This window comes from Cyprinus carpio, chromosome A13 (assembly GCF_018340385.1).
Source record: "Cyprinus carpio isolate SPL01 chromosome A13, ASM1834038v1, whole genome shotgun sequence".
In the NCBI taxonomy this organism is placed as follows: Eukaryota; Metazoa; Chordata; class Actinopteri; order Cypriniformes; family Cyprinidae; genus Cyprinus; species Cyprinus carpio.
Genome location: NC_056584.1, coordinates 23,890,813 through 23,914,175, shown reverse-complemented (window position 1 = coordinate 23,914,175; position 23,363 = coordinate 23,890,813). Strand labels below are relative to the sequence as shown.

Sequence of the window (23,363 nt, the reverse complement as noted above, 5' to 3'; positions counted from 1 at the left end):
GATCGGTTGAACAATACAAGAAACTACTCTTTTAATTATTTCCAATTAATAATACAAAATTGCATAATTACTCTTGCACTGACCAAAGCATTTAAAGGGAGCAGGTTACATTAAAATCCACTATTGATTATTGTAGAATTGTTCTATAGTCTATACAGTATTTTATGCAATTACATAGGAAGTTACTGTAATGAAATTACAGAAAATTAAGAGTAATCCCTTACTTTACTTCTTTAAGGAAAAGTAATTAAATTAGAGTAATTAATTACTTAGTAATGCATTACACCCAACACTGTGTTTGACAGCCATAAAATCTTTATTTTGAATAGTATATCTATTGTTTTATCATTTAAAACTTCTTTTTGTAAAATGCTTTGCCAGAAAAGTGTGTTTGTGCTATCTTAAAATACTGTACTTGTGACCTTTAATGTTTTTTTTTTTTTTAAGTGTGCTTTAAGTGTCCAAATTACTTTTTTTTTTCTTCAAATAACTGTTGTTGTGCCACTTTGACTCTGGTTTACTCTGCAACAGCAAATTCATGAAAACTAAAACAAGGCTTTGCATATTAAAGATGGAATATTCCCCAAACTAACTTCAATAACAGTTCAATATCAACTTCAACATATTTGAAAATGAAAACGCCCTTTATTTAGTCATCAGAAATGATTCTGCTGACTTTCCAGAACTAGAGCGTCGTCATGGTTACCCTATTATGCCATTTGGCTAGCCTAGAGATTGTCATGGTTTCAAGCACAGCAGAACATGACATCACAGAAAACCACTGAAAACATGATAATGCTACCATTGTTACAGACAAACACAATATAACAAGCATACACCCTCATGTGCTACTTCATAATACCAGTATTGTAAGAGTTCAGCTGGTGTTTATTGGAATAAAAAAGTATTATATATATATTATATATATATATATATATATATATATATATATATATATATATATATATATATATATATATATATATTAAAATTAAAAGTAAATATATATACAAACCCGATTCCAAAAAAAGTTGTGACACTATACAAATTGTGAATAAAAACAGAATGCAATGATGTGGAAGTTTCAAATTTCAATATTTTATTCAGAATACAACATAGATGACATCAAATGTTTAAACTGAGAAAATTTATCATTTTAAGGGAAAAAATAAGTTCAACACATCTCAAAAAAGTTGGGACAAGGCCATGTTTACCACTGTGTGGCATCCTCTCTTGTTTTTATAACAGTCTGCAAACGTCTGGGGACTGAGGAGACAAGTTGCTCAAGTTTAGGAATAGGAATGTTGTCCCATTCTTGTCTAATACAGGCTTCTAGTTGCTCAGCTGTCTTAGGTCTTCTTTTGTCGCATCTTCCTCTTTATGATGCGCCAATGTTTTCTATTGGTGAAAGATCTGGACTGCAGGCTGGCCATTTCAGTACCCGGATCCTTCTTCTACGCAGCCAGGACCATGATGTTGTAAGTTTTGATGCAGTATGTGGTCTGGCATTGTCATGTTGTTGGAAAATGCAAGGTCTTCCCTGAAAGAGACGACGTCTGGATGGGAGCATATGTTGTTCTTGAACTTGGATATACCTTTCAGCATTGATGGTGTCTTTCCAGATGTGTAAGCTGCCCATGTCACATGCACTCATGCAAACCCATGCCATCAGAGATGCAGGCTTCTGAACTGAGCGCTGATAACAACTTGGGATGTCCTTGTCCTCTTTAGTCCGGATGACATGGCGTCAAAGTTTTCCAAAATAAACTTCAAATTTTGATTCTCTGACCACATAACAGTTTTCCACTTTGCCACAGTCCATTTTAAATGAGCCTTGGCCCAGAGAAAACGACTGCACTTCTGGATCATGTTGAGATATGGCTTCTTTTTTGATCTATAGAGTTTTAGCTGGCAACGGCGAATGGCACGGTGGATTGTGTTCACAGACAATGATTTCTGGAAGTATTCCTGAGCCCGTGTTGTGATTTCCATTACAGTAGAATTCCTGTATGTGATGCAGTGCCGTCTAAGGGCCCAAAGATCACAGGCATCCAGTATGGTTTGACCTTTACACACAGAGATTGTTCCAGATTCTCTGAATCTTTGGATGATATTATGCACTGTAGATGATGATAACTTCAAACTCTTTGCAATTTTTCTCTGAGAAACTCCTTTCTGATATTGCTCCACTATTTTTCGCCGCAGCATTGGGGGAACTGGTGATCCTCTGCCCATCTTGACTTCTGAGAGACACTGCCACTCTGAGAGGCTCTTTTTATACCCAATCATGTTGCCAAATGACCTAATAAGTTGCAGATTGGTCCTCCAGCTGTTCCTTATATGTACATTTAACTTATCCATCCTCTTATTGCTACCTGTCCCAACTTTTTTGGAATGTGTAGTTCTCATGAAATCCAAAATGAGCCAATATTTGGCATGACATTTCAAAATGTCTAACTTTCAACATTTGATATGTTATCTATATTCTGTTGTGAATAAAATATAAGTTTATGTGATTTGTAAATTATTCCATTCCTTTTTTATTCACAATTTGTACAGTGTCCCAACTCTTTTGAAATCGGGTTTGTATATATATATATATATATATATATATATATATATATATATATATATATATATACACACAAATATTTTATATAAATATTTTATATATCAGAGTGAATTGCGAATATGAGCATGTGTACCTGTAATATACTAGTTCCTCTGGGTATGTTCTCCAGGACGCTGGTCTCATAGCTGTTCTGGAGGAATATAGGCCTGTTGTCGTTGATGTCCAGCACCTCCACATATACTGTAGCTGTTCCTGTCCTCCGACTTCCCGCTGGACCATTATCTATGGAGAAAACCATCAACCGTCTGGCCAATACAGCTAGGAAAGATCAGTTCAAAGATCAAGCTTGACCAGTGAATTTCTATAACGTTTCCAGTTGTTCAGGATTATTGGATAAGAATCTTTGGTAACACTTTATATTAGGGAACACATATCCACTATTAAACTATTAAAGAGTTTTCCCCTCAATAAGCTTATTGATAGTTAGTAAGGAAGTTGTTGTAGTAGTCATGTTTAGGTATTGGGTAGATTTAAGGGATCTAGAATATGGTCATGCAGAATATTAATATGTGCTTTAGAAGTACAGCCAAAATGCTAATAAGCAACTAGTTATTCATGTATAGTGTTCCCTGATCTAAAGTGTTAGCGGATTTTTAAAAATAATTTTACATAGATTAGACTCAAGAAAAGCTGATACCTCAGCTGGAATGTTTTAGTATACTTAAAATGAAATTATATAATTATATTTTATTTTTCTAATTTATATTATATGCATTTCAATTTATATTATACCTGATATTTATAGGTTTTGCATGATCGTGGGAACCCTGATAGCAACATAAAAACACTGCCACAATACAGCATTTATGACTCATATCTTCACTGGTCTTACATGGTAGAACCAGACATCTTTAAATAAACATTAGTTGTACCAAGCAACAGCATACTATAAACTGGCCTGAGCCACTCACAAAAGACCCACAGAAAACAAACCTTGACAGCTTTGGCTTACCACATTCACTGGTATTGGTGTAAAAGGTGTTAAGACAGAAAAAAAAAAGATCTAAAATTAGCAAAAATAATAATAATAAAAAAATATGTATGTATGTGTATATGTATGTATGACTAAAAATACATTTTTGCATGTAAAATGACTTGGAAGAGTCTTTGTGCTTGAATCATTGTAAAAAGTAAATACTCCCAGAGTCATGTTTTCTGCTCTTCCAAAACACGCATTTCATTTCATCGTCATTATCATTTATATTCAGATAAGAATAATGATGTACTTGACATAATATTTCTTAGTATTGAAAAAAGTGGCCAGCATATTTTCATAGAAATTCATTACACATGTATTAGAATAGCTGCAGTATTTTTATGATGTGTTTTAAATTATATTTGTTAGTATTGAAAATTGTTTTTAAACTCAAAGTCATTTAGACAGGAAGCTGCAGCAGATCGTACCACATGTGCACGCACACATGCATAACCAATTGTTTTAACACACATGCATAACCAGTTGTTTATATATGAAACTCACCAATCGCTTCAATCACTAGCCTGTACGAGGCCTGAGTCTCGCGGTCCAGACCCACCACAGTCCGTACTATTCCAGTCCGGAAACCCACACTAAACTTCCCATCTTGGTTCCCAGCTATAGGGACACACAGACACAGACTAAGAAACCACACATCTCAACTCTAAACCCTAGTGTGCTGCCTTAAAATACATCATACTAACTATAATGGAACCTCCTAATTGACTGATTTTGAATGTGCTAGTATGTGCTGTCATACAAATAGCATTCCTCAATTGATTTCAATGAAGTTTGGCATTAGCATGCTGCTATGATAATGGTGTAGTGCTGTTCTAATGAGTACAAAATATTTAGCAAAACAGTGATTTTTTAAAAATCTATTTAACTATACCTAAATACTTTTCCAAAGATAATTATGTTGTACTCTTCTAATGAGCATAAAATACACAGCATACACAAATATTTGGTAAAAATTGTGAATTTTTAAATTTAACTAAGGCAATGATGTACTTTTCAAATACACAGTACACACAATTAACTTATAACTTAGTGAATTTTTAACCAATTTAACTATATTTAAATAGTTTTCACGAAGCAAATGATGTGGTAATTTTCTTATAAACATAAAATACATAGCACATGAAAATATTTAGTAAAATAGTGATTTTTTTTAAACCAGTTTAAGTATACTTCTCGTGAAGATGATGTAAAACTTTTCTAATAAGCTCAAAATACATACAGTAGCACACAAATGTTTAGTAAATGAGTGAGTAAATACTTTATAGTGCTATTCTAATAAGCATGACATTCGTAGCACACACAAATATTTGGTAAAACAGAGAATTTTTATAATTTTGGCTTCCGAATGCGCTTCATCTGTTACTTAAAAGCATTTTTTCCCACTGAGCTCATCGCAATGCATCGCAGTTCTCTTTAAAATGCTGTCTACTGTATGTAGGCCGCTCGCTGGATTTTGGAACAGAGCCTTAGCTTCACATCTGTTGAAAGCGGGTCACTGTGGGTCACAGCAGTCCCAACCAAAATCCCACAGAGTTGCTCCATCAGCACAAACTCGCTCGCACCCTGTGATCTGTGATCTTCTGCACTCTAACCTGTGATAAAATAGCTGAGCTCTGCATTTAGACCCGCGTCATTATCCGTGCAGTTCAGTCTGACCACCACATAGTCACGGGGCACGTTTTCATCCAGCGATACGTTATAAATGCTGGGGAAGAAGGTTGGCGTCTCATCATTCATGTCCAAAACTGCACAGAAAGAGTGACAGACATCGAGATGATTTAGCATTTGCATCTAAACACAGCGGGCAGTGATCCTGCTACGTACCTGTGATAGTGAGAGTACTTGTAGAAGTTCGAGGGAACTGGCCTGCGTCATACGCAATAATCCTCAGATAATACTGGCCAATCTGCTCACGGTCCAGCACTGCGGTGGAAACCAGGACTCCTGTGGTGATGTTGAGCCTGAAGTCCAGCCGTGGCATCCCCATCTGAAGCGCCATGGTTACCGCACCATTGTCACCTTCATCAGGGTCCTGCACCTGCACCTGAGGGAGGAAATCAGACAGTTTTATTACAAGAACTTCACCAGAAGTCGGCATTAAATCAAAGATAACCCCAAACGGGGTACAAGAGCCCTCGGATTTTTATGCCAAGTACAAAAAGGTACAAAAAGTGTTCCAAAGTTTTTATTGAGAAGATATTTTGGTTGTTACTGAAAGAAGTCTCTTATGTTCACCGAGGTTTCATTTATTTGGTCAAAAATACGGCAAAAACTGCAATATTGTGATTTTTTTTAACAATTTAAAATAATTGTTTACTATTTTAATATATTTTAATTATTTATTCCCTTGATGCAAAACTGAATTTTCAGCATCATTTCTCCAGTCTTCAATGTCACACGTTGATTTGCTGCTCAAAAAAAAAAAAAAAAAAAAATATATATATATATATACATTATATATATATATATATATTATATATATATATATATAAAAAAAATTATTATCAATGCTGATGAATAATTTTATGTATACTTTTTTCAAAATTCTTTGATGAATAAAAAGAATACCATTTATTTGAATTATTCATTTTTGTAACATTATAAATGCTACCTTTGAATAATTTAATAAGTCATTTCTGAATAAAAGCACTAATTTCTTAAATAAATAATAATAATAAAAAACTTATTGACCCAACCTTTTAAACTGTAATGTAACTAAAATTAAGCAAAGATAAAAAAAAAAATTATAATAAATTTATGATCATTCTATGTAAGGCTGAAAGGATGACTTTTCCCCACAAAGCGAGTTATTGACAAAATGTCAAATCAACTCTTTTTCATAAAGTTAAAATTCCTAGAAATCTCTGGCTGTCAAGTTCTGCTTGGTTTATTCCAAAAACACATTTTAATATCAGAATTTGAACCCAGTTCCCCTTGCATACTAAATGAAAAGCCAGTCTTTGCTTGTTGAATAATAATCAGTGCACTCCTGGTCCTTATAGAGACATCAACCAATCAAATGCTAACCCTGAACACAGATGATCCAATGGGAAGCCCCTCTGGTACTTCAGCGACAAATGGGAGGTTGATAAAGGCAGGATCATTATCGTTGAGGTCCAGGAGGTTCACATACACTGTAGCGCTGGCTGAAGAATGCAGTGGAGGCGTCCCAACTGAGGAGGGCAGCACAACAGAGAGAATACTTCTACACTTCACTGCACAACTTTGAGATTTCTCTTGTCATTAGATCCACTGAAGGGAAAGAAAATCTTAAAACCGAAATGTCAGTTTATATTGTCACACACATCTCAGACTAATGCTCAAAACAGACTAATTGAGGAAGCAGCACACATTTTGGTAAGACAGACAAAACAAAGGATGTGTTTGAAATGGAGTATTAGCCACGAGTAAGTGAAATATAAAGCATTACTCAATGAGTAACAGTTTACACAATACATACTTTGATATATAATATTGGGATGATACATGTTTCAGTATCTGGATAACTGGGAATATATGAATTTTAGAAAAAAAAAATAGATTTTTGTTTAAATATGTATAAAAATTTGGAAGTCTGATCAAATCATGAGTAAAAAAAAAAAGAAAAAAGAAATAAAGACACTGAAAGTTGGCGACTGTAAAAATCTTTTTATTGTGACCTCAGAGGGAGAGAGAGTGAGGCATTATGGGACAGGTGAGAGTTGCTTACGGTCGGTAGCAGAGATAATGATGGTCCTCATAAGCTGTGCGGAGCGGGCGTTTTGACTCTCTCTGTCCAGCACCGCCCCACTGGTGCGGATCTTCCCAGTGTTGCGGTTGATGGTGTAGAAGGGATTCTCTGGATTTATAGAGTAGACCACCATCCCATTATCACCATAATCAGGGTCCACCGCTAATACCTGCGCAGAGACAGAGAAGAAAAATGAGTCTTAAGGCACAAAACAGAGTCCTGAGGCGCAGAAATTAAATCACACCAAACCTCTCCCTACAGAACAGCATGATGGGAGATTTATGCAGATTTTTTTTTTTTTAAAAAGCCAATCAATTATTCACAGTGCTGGTGGAGAAGCACTGAAAATCACTTAATTGGTCATTAGAGAACAAAGGATCTGTAGGTCTTTAATTATTAAAACAGGAAGGACCAGACAATTGTGTTCTCCATTGATTAGAGGGAGTTTAAACAGATGATGTAGAGCATGGGTCTAATGTAAAGTTTATCTAATTGATTTGAACTCTGAGGGGGACATTTCACACACACATTTACTTAGGCATGTTTATAGACAATTTTAAAGGCGATAGGTGTGATGTTGCAATGTTAAAATATGTTCTCCTGTCCCGCTTAATGTGCAGCCATTTTCAGGTCAATTCCTCTAAAAAAAATAAAAATAAAAATGTTAGAAACACTAGAAGGTGATGCATTTCCTTTTGTAAGGAAATATCCAATGAGAAGGGGCTGTCAAGCTTCATAACTTATAAAAAGCACCACAGTATAAAAGTATTCCATATGACCTGTATTTAAAGTCTTCTGAAGTCACATAAAAGCTGTGTGAGAAACAGACTGAAATTTAAACTGATTCAATGAATAAAGTCTCTTATGTCATATACACTACTATTAAAAAATCTGGGGTCGAAGAAAGACATTTGTGAAAGAAAATCATACTTTTATTCAGCAGGGATGCATTAAATGTATCAAAAATGACAGCAAAGATATTTGTAATGTTACAAAAGATTTCTATTTCAAGTAAATGCTGCTATTTTTAACTTTCTATTCATCAAAGAATGATTACTGAAGGGTCATGTTACACTGAAGACTGGAGTAATGGCTGCTAATTATTTAATTTAATTTTATTGTATTTAATTTAATTGTATTATTTTTTTACCCCAAAGGAATAAATTACATTTTAAAATATACTCACATATAATTTTTTAAATCTTAAAAATAAAAATATTAATCTTATAATATAATCTTAAAAATATTTCACAATATTACTGTTTTTACTGTATTTTTGATCAAATAAATTAAGCTTAATTAAGCTTCTTTCAAAAAAATATTAAAAACATCTTACTGACCCCAAACTTTTGAACAGTAGTGTACAATATGTTGTATGAAAAAGAATAGCTTGGGAATTCTGTTAAACATCAGATAAAAGGTTTGACATGATAGAGATGACGAGAAAAAAAAATCTGGTGAATTATTACTTTGAAGGGTTTATTAGACCACATTATATCACTGTGTTGACCCGGTAAATGGATTGATGGACTCAGAACCCCTACCAGAGTGTGGAAGTCAAATGCGCTTTAGGACATTTGGTTTTTACATCCACTGTTCTGTGATTTAAATTATCCACCCATTTCTACCTTTGTTCTGTTTTATCTCTCTCTCTCTTTCTCTTCTGCATGGTGTCCAGCAGGGTAATCAAGTATGCACTTGACTCTGGGCTACATTTTAATTAGCCATCGGAACCTCCTAATGAAGTTCAGGACTGGCTTGTTAATTAACGGACAATCAGGGGCATATTTAGCCAAAGACAGAGCCAGAATAAAACACCTAAACATTTATGAACAGAGGGCTGAAGTCCAAGGTTTCTAGAGGGCTGACCACATTTAACTTGTACACACACTTAACCCATGTCTCAAACTCAACAGTTTTTCCAATATAGTTTAGATTATCTGATATACCGCATGCAAAAATAGCAAGATCTGGCTGAAACCACCTACTTATATGCAACAAGACGTGCACCAGTCCGCTCAGATACAAAGTTATTCTTACATAGCTGATGAATGCTTACCATATAATGAAATGTAAAGGTTAGTGGCAATAAATCTTAAAAAAAAGAAAAAAAAAAAGAGTTGTGTTTGAGGCACATGCAAACTGAAAATTCACAAGCAGAACTGTATGTTCTATGTATGGAGTAATTAACACTTATATATTTATAGTCTATTATTGTGGTAAAATTGACCACAGAAAAAGCAGTGGGAGGTTCTTGGCCAGAATAAACTATAATCTGGACCAGCTTTTCAAGTCAAGTGATTTTTATAATCTACTGTATGCTATTTCAAAGCAGCTTTACAGAAAAGAATGCCTTAATGTCTTAAAACTCACCATGCAGACACCGAAAGCAACGTCTATACTGTATATGCCAATAGCCCAAAGTCTATCTTATTGTGACTGAGTGACATTAAGGGGCAGGTAAATCTGAAATCAATGATACTACAGTAATCGCAACAAAGTGAGCAACAAAGTTGTAATCTTTCAATCCAATAGACTAGCTCTTCCTCAAAGGTGATGTAAATGAATCAACAAACTGCATGAATTTATCAGTTTAATCAATGATTTCATCATCAAAACAGTAATTATTGCAATTCCGTTTGATGCTGCTAGTGCCATATAAATTACACACTTCACCACCTGGTAAACATGATGCTGTTTCCTGGTAGGCTGATAACCCTGTGAACCCTGACTCGTGGAAAGCATCAAAAATATTCCATCATATGGCAGTTTAAGATTTTGGAAACCCCTAGCCAGTTCTAAAAGGTCCCTGGCCATATGAGACTCAAAGTAGAGGTGGTGTGACTGAAGTTAACGTAGGAAATAATTTATTCATTCACCAAAGGACGGAAAACCCCTCAAGATGGGATTTGTCACATACTTCAAGCAGTAGAATAATATGAGTGTATAGAAATGTTTGTAAAATGTTCCAAGGACACCGAGGTGAAGGCCCACTTTGAATTCAACTGCAAAACTGCAGCCGATCAAAGGCAGGAACAGGGGGGTTTTCTCCAGACGGAGAGGAGATGGAAACTTGTTCCTCTGGGTACGCTGGGGATTTGACTCAAAGAGAAACTATAAGACATTAACACTCACAAAATCAATAGTACTAACTGTTTACCCGCTGACATTAGGATCAAACCTCTGCTTCAAAACTGCCACTGTTTCTGTATCTTATCATTTCATCTACAGTATTCGAAACACTTCTTATACGATGGGATTTTAGTCTTTTTGGTGTCTAACCAGACTTCTAAAAGGGGAACTATGTCCCATTAAAGAATAAAAATAAAAGCCACAGACTGAAATTTAAGCTATGATTCATTGATGATGTCTTCCCCCAAACACTGAATGGAGACTGAGATCTGAAAGCTGCATCAGAAAAAGGGAAATTTATCATTATTTATAACATAAAAAAAGGTTATTAATATATTTGTTAGATAAAGTAGAGGGTTGAGAAGAACTGGAAAATGAACGTAACATTAGCAACATTCATGTACAGGTCAAAGGTCAGGTCTGAGACCAAAAGGTCAGTTCAGAGGTTAAAGGTCAGATTAGTGCACTCACAGTAATGACATCAGTATGGATGGGACTCATCTCCACAACATTCGCTTGATACGGCTCATCTCGCCAGATGGGGGCGTTATCATTTATGTCCAGAATAGTGATGTTCACCTGCAGTGGACAGAAACATGCAACATAATAATGCATTGCTTCTGGTGACTTTGCTTTAAAATATGGTGAACAATAGACACCCAATTTCAATAAATAATTAAATCTTTTAATTATAATAGTCACAATAAACAATTCTTCTGTCTAGTAATATGCAGTGGCTCTCATAGTTGATGTCGTTTGTCTGAGGGTGGATCAAAGAGTCAGCTGTTACCGTAGCGATGCCAGTTTTTTGCTGTGGTCCCACCCCTCCATCAACAGCTCTTACGATCAGAATATACTCAGACTTCAGCTCTCGATCCAGAAGAGCTGTGGTGGTGATCTCTCCTACATACACATACGGTCATATTCAGCTCAGACACACATGAACCTGTTCCAGGCAGCTGGATGAGACCAATTTGGATTGAGTGGTCCACACATAAAAACATTCAATCAACCAATGGCATCAGTTATTAACTCTTATCTGAGTTATTTAAAAAGGCCTTTATGGTCTGTGAGACCCCTAAAAGAGCATAAGAGTTAAAGGGCACGTGTGAATGTGTATGCCGTTGTTCACCTGAGCGAGTGTTGAGTCTGAACTGTGAGCTGCCCTGCAGGGAATAGATGAGAGAGACCTGACCGAACTCCCGAGACGCGTCCAGGTCTGTAGCGTTCACAAACAACACTGTCGCTCCTGACACAGAGAGAGAGAGAGAGAGAGAGAGAGAGAGAGAGAGAGAGAGAGAGAGAGAGTAGAGAGAGAGAGAGAGAGAGAAAAGAAAAAGGTATGAGGATATAAATAAACCATCAGATAATAAATGTGTGAGACAGACAGCTGTACGAAGAGGAAAAAACAGATGAGGTGACAGACAGGGATGGTCTTCAGACAGGAAGTGGTTAGTGTGCAGCACTGTGAATAGATGGAGACAGGGTTATGGATCTCAGGATTATCAGAGTACGTTCAGTACCAGTGACACACACAAGTGGACAACAGATGCTGGGCCGAGCAAATGTAATTTCCCCTTTGATGATTGGAGGCGAGTCTATTGTGTGGAATAAATGCATTGAGTGAATAAATGCATGAGAATCATGTATTTTTCCTCCGCACAAAACGTTCTTGCTCAATTAAAACACAATGATATAAAAGGAAAAAGAAAAAATAAACAAGACAGAAAAAAATATCTTGAAGGAGTTTTGTAGAGTGTCCACAATGATGCAGTACACAGAAAAAAACAAACTTTAGCTTAACAGACTAAATTTGCATTTTCTGAAGGAAACACCAGTGCTTCTCATGTAGTTTGTTTAGTTGTCTGGTGTGAATGAGAATCAACATTGTTAATTAATTTTAAAAAAATTATACTTTCTCCCTTTGGAAGGAGTTGCACTCTATAGTTGGTTAAATATATGCAAGAAAGACAACAAATGCAACAAATGCTACAATGAGCAGTATTACTCACATAATACTCACTGATAAATAGTGGGAGATTTAAAAAAAATAAAAGATAATAAAAAAACAAATGATGACCACAAAAACATTACAAATGATAACACTGGCAAATAGTGGGAAATTAAATTAAATTAAATTAAATTAAATTAAATTAAATTAAATTAAATTAAATTAAATTAAATTAAATTAAATTAAATTAAATTAAATTAAATCAAAGTGCGAATGAAGCCTGTGTATTAAAGGAAAATGCGTTTTCCTTTAAGCAGTTCAGGTTTTAATAACAGGTTTAGAATGAACCTCTAACAAGATTCTCTGGGGAGTATTTGAACTCATTGGTTCTGGTTTTGGATGGTCAGAACTGAAACAAACCTACCAAAAGCCTTTGTCCTAACTCTGGGAAAACAGCACTTATTCACACAAAGCATTATGTTTTTGTGGAATAGAACTAGTGCACAGCTGGCTGAACGTTGTAAATCATCACTGACAGGAATCTAGTTATGTTGTCATAAGGGTTTTGAGCACTGTACATGTGCTACATGTCGATGTATTCTTCCATTTTTTGATAATAGAATTGTAAATGTACCTGCAATGATATTCTCAGGTATGTTGACGATGTAAGACGGGAGGCTGAACTCGGGTGGGTTGTCATTCTCGTCCTGCAGAGTGAAGGAGGGAAGAAATCTGTGTTTTAGGTATCTAAAAAGCCTTTAAATATTAACTCATTAATTTTACACAGGGAAAAAACAGCTTTTGGTTATAATTAAATGTATTGATGGAGTGCTTTAGGGGTTTATTGGAAACACACAGGCTGTGGCGATGGGAAATTATTCAATATCAGACGCATACACTGTTTTACCACTTCATTTCAGCTCAACGTTCAGTAATAACACATACACACACAGACGTGGATGTGTCAGGCCCCTGCTGTTTTTCAGATGAAATGTGCCTCATCGGAATCATAATAAAAGAGCAGAGAAATGTCAGAGAGAAATTATCCATGGATTAACCATTCTAGTCAATGGACCTCAGAGAAAACCAATGAATTCAGAATTAACACAAAGATCACACAACGCCAAACTGTGTTTGTTTGTGTGTGAGGGTAATCTTTGTTTTCACCAGATTCGAGGTTGAAGGAATATTCCGGGTTACAAGTAAAGCTCAATCCCTTTGTTTTGACTTGTCTACTTTTTCTATATATAAAAAAAACTAAATTTACCATTACAGTGTGTCACTTGTAATGTAAGTGAATGAGGACAATCCCTAAACAATAAAATACTTACCATTACAAAAAGATAACCAAAAAATGTAAACAACGTGTGTTAATATGATTTTAGGGTAAAATTTTAAAACTCGTTGCCATGACAACGTAACATAAACCCTAAGGCTATGTTTACACTAGTGCGTTTTCATTAAAAAAAATAAAAAATAAAACTTTTGCTACGATTATTCCTGTTTTTTACACTACTTCGCCTTTCGGAGACTTTCGAAAATGCTGCAGACCCCGTGTTAGTTTAAAAACTCGGGGTTGCATTTCAGTGTAAACGTACTAAAACGGTTCTTGTAGCTCAAGTGGTAGAGCATTGCGTTAACAAGCGCAAGGTTGGGGGTTCGATCCCCGGGAGCACATGATAGGTAAAAATTGATAGCCTGAATGCACTGTAAGTCGCTTTGGATAAAAGCGTCTGCTAAATGCATAAATTATTATAAATTAATTAAATTATTAATTATTAAATTAAAACGGAGACTTTTGAAAACAATGGCGTGCTGCCCACATTCTCTCTGCGTATCCTTGACCACCGTGTAAACAATAACATCATGCTCATTGTTGTACCTGCATGAATGGTCATGTGACATGCATTTTCGGCTGTGTTTTGTGGACAGAGTTCGTTTCTGAAACACAGTGGAAACGCAAGTGTAGGCGAGGATCATTTTCATTTTAAACCACCGTGTTAAAACGAAAACGCACTAGTGTAAACAGGGCCTAAAACAACAGTAAAACTGTCAAAAACAACATTACATCTCAAATAATGTTTAAACAAAAGACTTTGTTTACGGTTAAGGGAGTTAGGGAAGAGAAGCTGTGTTTTGATTTCTTTATTTTCATTTGAGGTAAGGTACTTGCTGAAAGAAGTTCGTTTTGTTTATAGTTTTGGCCTTGTCTGCCCCCTGACAATATTCCCATTCAAATAATTTTTTTTTTTTTTTTTTTGGCATCTCTCTGTCGAGAGACTCTGTTCTCTCATTCTGGTACGACTAGAGGTCGTAACAATATTTTAATAAAATCATAATATTTTTGAAAAAGTCTCTTACGCTCAAGTCTGCATTTCTTTCATTAAAAATAAAGTTAAAACAGTATTATAATATAATTTTTCTTATATATATATATATATATATATATATATATATATATATATATATATATATATATATATATATATATTAAAAGTAATATTGTGCAATTCAAAATATGTTTTGTATCTGATTGTTTTAAAATGTAATTTATTCGTAATGCAAAGCTGAATTTTCAGCATCATTACTCCAGTCTTCAGTGTCACAAGATCCTTCAGAAATCATTCTAATATGCTGATTTGCTGCTCAAGAAACATTTCTGATTATTATCAATATTGAAAACAGTCGTGCTGCTTAATATTTTTGTGGAAACTGATACATTTGTTTCATTTATAGAATTTATTTGAATAAAAATCTTTTGCAACATTATAAGTCTTTACTATCATTTTTTTGATCCATTTAAAGCATCCTTATTCAATAAAAGTATTATTTCTTTTTCAAAAAAAACTTACTGACCCCAAACATTTGAATGGTAGTGTAGCTGACATTATATTACAAACATCTACTTAATTTTTTCCTCTAATCCCCCATAGGATTGCACTCTTTCTGGAGGTAGGTGTACTCACAAACAGCTCTATGGTGACTGGAACAGTGCTGTTGAGGGATGGGTTCCCTCCATCTCTGGCCATCAGAGTCAGAAAGATCAATCCAGCTGGAACCTGCTCATAATCCAGAGGACGATTCACGGTGATGACTAAATAAACAAACAAAAAGGAGTTACGACACTCAAATCAAATAAATATAAAAACTGAAACAAATATAAACAAATACATCAGCACGTGTTTACTAGACAGCCATGTATAATCCATTTATGAAACACCAGAGGTCACAAAGGCTTCTCTAAAGGCATTTTCACGCTTTAAAATGTTAAACCCACATCCGATTCCCCACTAACGCACTGAGCGATGGAGAGCACATAATGTAACCCATCACCAGCCTGAACAAGCTGTGAAATCATATTATTAGGTGACTTTAATTTGAACACAGACCTGCGTAGCCCTCCACCACACTGATGCTGAAATATGACCTGAACTGAGAGGCGTAGATGATGGAGTAGGTCAGGATGTTGTTGGGAGGAGAGTCCTCATCCGTTGCCTGAGAAAAACAAACAGAGAGACACAGAAGGTCATTATATCATTATTGCAATGACTGTTTCCAAACAAGTTTCCCTATTACCGCCCTTTCCTTCATCTGTCACTGCAGGCAAAAGCAGAGAAACCCAGTCCACAGACTTATGCTTGACTGGGCCAGAAGCTAACATTTAGCACGCAAACAAACAGAGCAATGTTTTTATAGCATTATATATGTTGTTATTGTTAACTAAAATTATAACTACTAAAATTTGTTTTCGTTAATTGAAGTCAGGCTGGAAATAAAATTAAATCTAAATATTAGATAAAAAATGTAGACATGTTGCCCTGTCAACTAAATGAAATAAAAAAGTTAAATTAAAAGAAAAATTATGCATTAAATAAAGAAAGAAAGAAAGAAAGAAAGAAAGAAAGAAAGAAAGAAAGAAAGAAAGAAAGAAAGAAAGAAAGAAAGAAAGAAAGAAAGAAAGAAAAAAAAGAAATATAAAATAATTCAAACAAAGTTTTTATAGTTGTATAAAGCAGTGTTATTCTTAACTAAAACTATTAAAATCATTTTCATTAACTGAAATAAAGCTGAAATAAAGTCAAATATCAATATTAGATCAAAAAGTTAAACTTGCAATTAGAAATGTTATTTTGTCAACTAACTGAAATAAAAAAAAGTTTTTGAAAAATAAAGTTTGAATGAAAACTGAAAATATAAAATGTATTATAGTAGTATAATATTATAGTAAGGAAATTATAAATATATAGAAATTATAAATAAATTACATATTTTAGTACTAATAAACAATACTAAAATAACACCACATCAAATAAGCACTAACGTCACAGTATTTGCCCCTCCAGAGAAAAAACAAAACAAAACAAGAATGTTAAATCTAAAGGTGGCAATGTGTGGCAATGTCCAAAAATTAAATGAATAGCTGATCACTTTTTGTCCTAATCGAGTATCATTTTTGTGCTTTTCAGGTAAAAAATAACATAAAATGAAATAATGGTATAGTGAATATGATAGGAGGATAAAAAAAAAACATATGAACTGGCAGACACAGAACAACACACATCGCCACCTGCTGGTCAGATAAGTGCAGCACCTGCCGTCAAACTGTCAATCCCAGCACAGATTAGAGCGGACGGCTGAAATTAGTGCTGCCGTGTTCACATGCGGAGAGAATTAAATACTAACAAAGACATACTGAACACTAACAGAGTGACTGATTCACAATTACACATCAGAACAAGGCTCAGGCACAGGGAGTCTACAAAAACTGGCTGTTTACATTCCCATACATCTCTATGGCTCTTTTTTCACTTTACATTCTTGGTCTGATTGTGCTTGATTTATCGGTGCATTTTTATCTGAAAAAACTTCTTAATTCAACTGACATCATCCTAAAACTTTTCAACCCTTCCCATCCATTTACATGGCATCCACTTTTCACCATCCTATCAGTACCTGAGGGACAAAATCAAACCCCACCCTACGTTTTACTGCAAACATCAGTTACTAAGTTAAAATGTGTTGAGAACAGCATTTCCCCATTCTATGTTTCCTCCACCTGTTTTTCTAAACTCCACATCTCTTTATGTTTCTCACCCGGGCTCGGACTATTTGTTGTGGAGCCTGTTCGTTCTCCATAAGTGAACCTGTATACGTCTCCTTCTGGAAGACTGGTGCATTGTCATTTACATCCATCACGTTAATGCGAAGGCGTCCTGTAGTCTCCTCCCCTCCTCCATCACGGGCCAATATTGTTAAAGTAAAGCGCCTCATGAGCTCATAATCCAACCAGTCTCGCAGAGTCACCCAACCCGTCTCAACATCCAATGAGAACCTGGAGGAGGAGTTCATACATGGAAATGAGTCAGCATTAACTAATTAATAGTTGCAAGAGACATAATTAAAGACACAAATTAATTAACCAGCAAATGAGAACTTTAAATTGTTAGACTGACTGACTTTAGTTTGAAAAATGACTGTTATTGTCTTGTATAATTGACCAACTATTTTCCTGTTTAAGACTGTAAAGCTGCTTTGACACAACCAGTATTGTATAAAGTGCTATACTGTACCATTAAAGGTGACTTGACTTGACTTAGATCATGCAAAGGTTATGTTCAGAACAGCATACTCACATTAGAATCATATTTTAGCCATATACAGTAAGTATACTGTGTACAGTGTAAGTAGTATATTTATTTATTTTTGTATTGTACTATCAGTATAATATTGCTCAGCAAGGCTGCATTTATTAGATGAAAAATAAAGTAAATACAGACTTGGTGAGAATAAGAAACGTTTTCCAAGAACATAATTTAAAAAATCCTAATTATTACAAACTTTTGAAAAGTGGTGTATTTACAGTATATAATTGTAGTTTTTATTTTAGCTTGTATTTTAATTCTTATTTTTTATTATTTATTATTGCATCAACTTTAACTAAGTTTTATTTTTGTTATGTGCTTTTACCATTACACAGATTTTTATTTGGCTTTAATAATTATTATAATTTTTTTTTTTTTTTTTCAGTTTTAGTTTTAGTTAACTTAAACATTTATATATGTGTGTATATGTGTCTCTCTCTCTCTCTCTCTCTCTCTCTATATATATATATATATATATATATATATATATAGTCATTTAATACTGAATATTTTCTTTATTTTATTTCTCAAGTTACTCAAAATTAATTTTTTTAATTATTAATTATTGCATAATGTTTTATAAATTAAAAAACAAACAAGCATAAAAATAGTGTGACAGTATACAATTTGTACTGTGTAGTATGCTGAAAACAGTATGCTAGTATTTCATTTCAAACAGCCACAAAAGAAATCAGTCTAAGGAAATAGGAAAGAAAGGCATGCAAATCTACAGGGATGTGGATTAAATTAATCAGAGGAAATTAATTAATTCAACAGGATGCGGTATCAGTGTGAAAGGTCACAGTATGTTAATGAATGATAATCTCACTGGTCTGGCTCATCGCTGAAGTAATACCGAACCACTCCAAACGTGCCAATGTCATTATCCGTGGCCTGCAGAGAGAAACACACAAACAGACAGCAATGAGCATCATCAAGACGCATACTCTTGGTCATTCTGTATGTGAATGTGTGTGTTTGTGTATCCTTGAGTGTGTTTCAGTGTTTTAATATTGAGATGATGGTGTCAGCATCCCATGTCCTACCCTACAAAGTACTCTGTTCTGCACGATTAACGCTGAAACACACACACAAACACAGACATACTCTCAAACACTCACTCTTCAGGAAGGACCATAAGGGGAAGAACTCTCCTCACACCAGATGGGCTGGCATGAACTGGCTGCCCTGTCCTCTGTCCTAAAACAACACAAGTTTTTGCTTCACCTCTTAAATGGTCAGAACCATTTTATTAAAGTAAAAGAAAGTAAAAATGAGTGACAACACATAAGTGGTCTCACTGACATGTTCTCCCACACCTCTACACTCACTCCCTACTTTTGCTGCTGTTTAAACCCCAGTGAGCTGTTTTGATGTCTGTTCGATTTAGAGTGCTCTATAAAGACAGCAACTCCACATGTTATCTCTTTTAATTATTTTAGCCATCTTTAGAATGGAAAGTTTATTTACACTACAGTTCAAAACTAAAAAATGCAATTATTTGATAGAAAAAAACTAATATTGTGAAATATTGCAATTTAAAGTAACATTTTTTCTCTTTTAATGCATTTTAAGATGTTACTGTGATATTGTGATATTAAATACTGTGATATTTTAAGATGTAGTCCTGTGATGCAAAGCTTAGAATCAATTAATGAATCAATTAATATCCAAAAAACTATGAAGGTAGACATGTAAAATATTAACACCTTGGAGCATGATGTAAACAAAAAATATGAATATGTATCATTCAGTATCAAAGCATGTTACATTTTTCTCTTGAAAATGGGAAAATAAAGTTATTCAGTGCTGAAGGGGAAAAGATTCAAACCTGACTTGTATCTTTATGCAAATTAATACAAAAGGGTGAAAAAAACAAGTCACCACAGAAACAACAGTGCAGCTGTGTGTGTGAAAGAAAAACAGAATATGACAAGGGACGCTTCTCTTTTCTAACACACACACATAAACTCCAAGTGTAACATCTGTTAGATCCTGATATAGAGAGAATTTGTTTTCTTTTTTGGAAATGATAATCCATTAAAGCAGATGTGCAGGTGTCTGTTATCAGACAGTTGTTACTGGGGCTTGATTTGGAGGGCGGAAACTGATCTGTAGAGTTTTCCGCTGCTATTCACTGTAATTACACACACACACACACACACACACACACACACACACACACACACACACACACACACACACAGTCTCATTTTCAATAGCCTTATGTAGTCAGACTTTGCCAATAGTCAACGTCTGGTCCAATTTGCAGCTTAATCCAGCCAAGAAACAGCCAGTTAGACAGGAAGAGACCATCTGATGACATTTAAAGTGACCAACCAAAGTTTGATTTCTTTACGTGACCTTTAAGGCCAAAAATTAATGAGGCCATAATAACTGAGGCAGGTTTTACAAACAACATTAGTGGAAACTGTGGAAAACAAGAGTAATCTCAAGCCATCCAAATATAAAACTATTACAGATTATTTCATGGATATGACCAAAAACAAAGCAGAATATAAAAGTGTGTATGAGGATACTGTGTATGAGGATACCTAGTGTGTGTGTGTGTGTGTGTGTGTGTGTGTGTGTGTGTGTGTGTGTGTGTGTGTGTGTGTGTGTGTGTGTGTGAGATAAATTAATTAAAAATGTAAAGTAAAATAAAAACTGATAAAATATAAAATTTCATTAAAATGTAAGCAAAGATGAATACATTATATTATCAAAATGACCAGAAGCTGCTTCCTGAAACAAGAATGTAACATTGCAAGGTCCTGCAGTTTAAATGCTTAATGTTAAATAATGATAATTTTGTTTCAAACTCAAATAAGAAAAAAAAAAAGAAAAAAGAAAATTTCAAAGAAACACAAAATTTGTTTAAAGTTAGCTTCAGATTCAGCATGGCTGAAAACGATCAATTAGAATCACGAACTGGAACTACTTGTTTCATAATCGATGATAAGGGTGTGACTTCATTCCAATTTATTCCTAATTATTTTAGGCTGATTCTCATTGAAATGGGATGTCAAATTTGATGTTCTTTTACGGTTTTCCTAAAAAATTTTGTGGTGCTGATGTTAATGTCAAGGTAAGCGTATGATGTAAGAGCTTGTTGTTTAATTTCTCTCTCTGGCGAGTGTTCTGTGATGGATCACGGCTGGGTGCTGGTAATGGGGTTTCAGTTGACTGGCGGTGCTGCTGGTGAACAGGGTCATAGAGCTGTCTGAGTGTGTGCTGCTGTCAGTGCCACTATCAGAATCCATGATTCAACCATGCCCTGATGATGACCTCACCCTCTCTGTGTGTTTGTGAGTGTGGATTATGACCAACGCTCGCCTGGTGCCACGATACAGTGTATTCAGCCAACCGGCCAAAACAGTTTGGTACAAAAATTTATGCCAGTTTCAACGTTCACTTCTCACATCTCAATAATTGAATAAACAGCCAATGCGCTTTCACTTCTCAATGCATTCAGTTAACCACTGTATGATCTGTGAGGAGAAACAAACTAACAAACAAAAGAATGAATGAAACAAAAACAAAAGAGAAAGAAAGAAAAAACAAAAATAAGAAAATAGACAACATAAAGAAAAAGAAATGAACAAATTAAATTACTAACAAAATGAAAAATGTCAACAACAAAAAAACAGACAGAAAGTACAAATCAGAAAGACAATCTTTTGAACTTTTTTCTTCTCTACAGCCTTCTTTTATTCACTTTTCCACAAACAACCAAAAGAATAAACAAACTAACACAACAACAACAAAAAGAACAAATGGCAAAGGAAGCAAAAGAAAGGAAGCAAAAGAGAATGAACAAACATGGTCAAAAGAAACAAGGTGAGAACAAAATAAATAAATAAAAACAATGAATAAAGGGAACAAACAGGGACAGAGAAAAACTGACTGATTAACAACCACAAAAAAAATAGAAAGTAATAAATCAGACTCAATCTTTCTTTCTTTTGTCTTCTCTATAGCCTGCCTTTATACAGCTTTCTACAAACACAAAAACAAACAAAAAAGAGAATGAACAAAAGAACAAAAGAAACAAGGTGAAAACAAACAGAAAATGAAAATAAAATAAAATTAATGAAAGGAAGAAACAGGGACAGACAGAAACAGATAGATTCACAAAAACAAAACAAAAATATATAAAATACTAAAAACAAATCAAAGAATCAATCTTTCTTTCTTTTGTCTTAAAGCTTTCTACAAACAAACAAAAGAACAAATGACAAAAAACAAACAAACAAAACTAAACAAAACAAAAAAGAGAATGAACAAATGGACAGAAGAAAAACGTAAAAACAAAATGAATAAACTGAACAAACAGAAAATGAAAACAAAATTAACAAACAAAATAAACAAATGAAAAAATTAAAGATTCCATCTTTCTCTTTTGTCTTGTATATAACCCTGATTAATGGACTTTTCCCACAAACAGACAAAAGAATGAATGAACAAATTACCAAATAACATAAATAGTAAACAACAGGATATATTTTTTTTAAATATCAAATAAACAAATGAACAAACCAGCAAGCAAAAAATAAATGAAAGAATGTGGTTCACTCTCTCCATTGTGCTCTCTATAGCTCCTTCATGCCCTTTTGCACAAACAAAATCCTCCCCTTTTCTTCAGGCTTAGTGCTCACACTTCTCTCTGTTTACCTCTCTCTCTCTCTCTCTCTCTGTGTGTGATTGACAGGCCTATAAGTGCAGTGATGACAGTGCTGGGGCTCTGGGTGTTAGCGGGACAACAGTCGCTATGATGACAGGAGACTTAATGCAGGTCAGGTGAGATAGACAGGGATCAGAATTTTGAGAGGACGGCAGAGGTGATAGCATCTCTCTCTCTCTCTCTCTCTCTCTCTCTCACTCCTCCATCCCTTCTTCCTGCTCATCTTTTCTGCTCAGTCTGGCAAAGACACACACATGAAACTCCAGACAGCAGCCCAACAGAAACACAAAGACACTAAGCTTCAGCAGAGGAACGGCCTGAAGAAAGGCCTGAATGTGCACCTGATAGTTTTTGACCAAACCCTGAAAAGACGTTCTCATTGATTGACACGTCAGACAACATCTCAGCGTGAATGAAAGCAAAAGCGACACCAGGGTGAAGAGAGACCCTCAACAGAGATCCAGCTGTGACAGATGAGACAAGAGACCATCAGCAGAACGAAAAAGTCTCTTTTTATTCAGTCAGACCAAACAGCCAACAACAGTTAGACCCATGACCACAACATAGAAACAAATAAAAGCAAAAGTACATATAA

The 23,363-nt window shown here is 34.7% G+C and overlaps 1 protein-coding gene across 3 annotated transcripts in view; it reads right to left on the bottom strand.

Moving 5' to 3' along the window:
- LOC109048505 (cadherin-23-like) overlaps positions 1-23,363 on the bottom strand; it is a 233,629-nt gene that overhangs the window by 50,854 nt on the left and 159,412 nt on the right. For all 3 annotated transcript variants that reach the window (XM_042769422.1, XM_042769420.1, XM_042769421.1), the window contains exons 14-27: positions 18,914-18,978; positions 17,537-17,774; positions 15,832-15,937; positions 15,409-15,536; positions 13,077-13,149; positions 11,624-11,740; positions 11,282-11,394; positions 10,963-11,070; positions 7,339-7,528; positions 6,657-6,802; positions 5,454-5,673; positions 5,222-5,374; positions 4,113-4,226; positions 2,706-2,854 (exon numbers count right to left, since the gene is read on the bottom strand). In XM_042769422.1, coding sequence (XP_042625356.1) covers positions 2,706-2,854; positions 4,113-4,226; positions 5,222-5,374; positions 5,454-5,673; positions 6,657-6,802; positions 7,339-7,528; positions 10,963-11,070; positions 11,282-11,394; positions 11,624-11,740; positions 13,077-13,149; positions 15,409-15,536; positions 15,832-15,937; positions 17,537-17,774; positions 18,914-18,978 — 1,920 coding nt within the window. The remainder of the gene's footprint in view (positions 1-2,705; positions 2,855-4,112; positions 4,227-5,221; positions 5,375-5,453; positions 5,674-6,656; positions 6,803-7,338; positions 7,529-10,962; positions 11,071-11,281; positions 11,395-11,623; positions 11,741-13,076; positions 13,150-15,408; positions 15,537-15,831; positions 15,938-17,536; positions 17,775-18,913; positions 18,979-23,363) is intronic.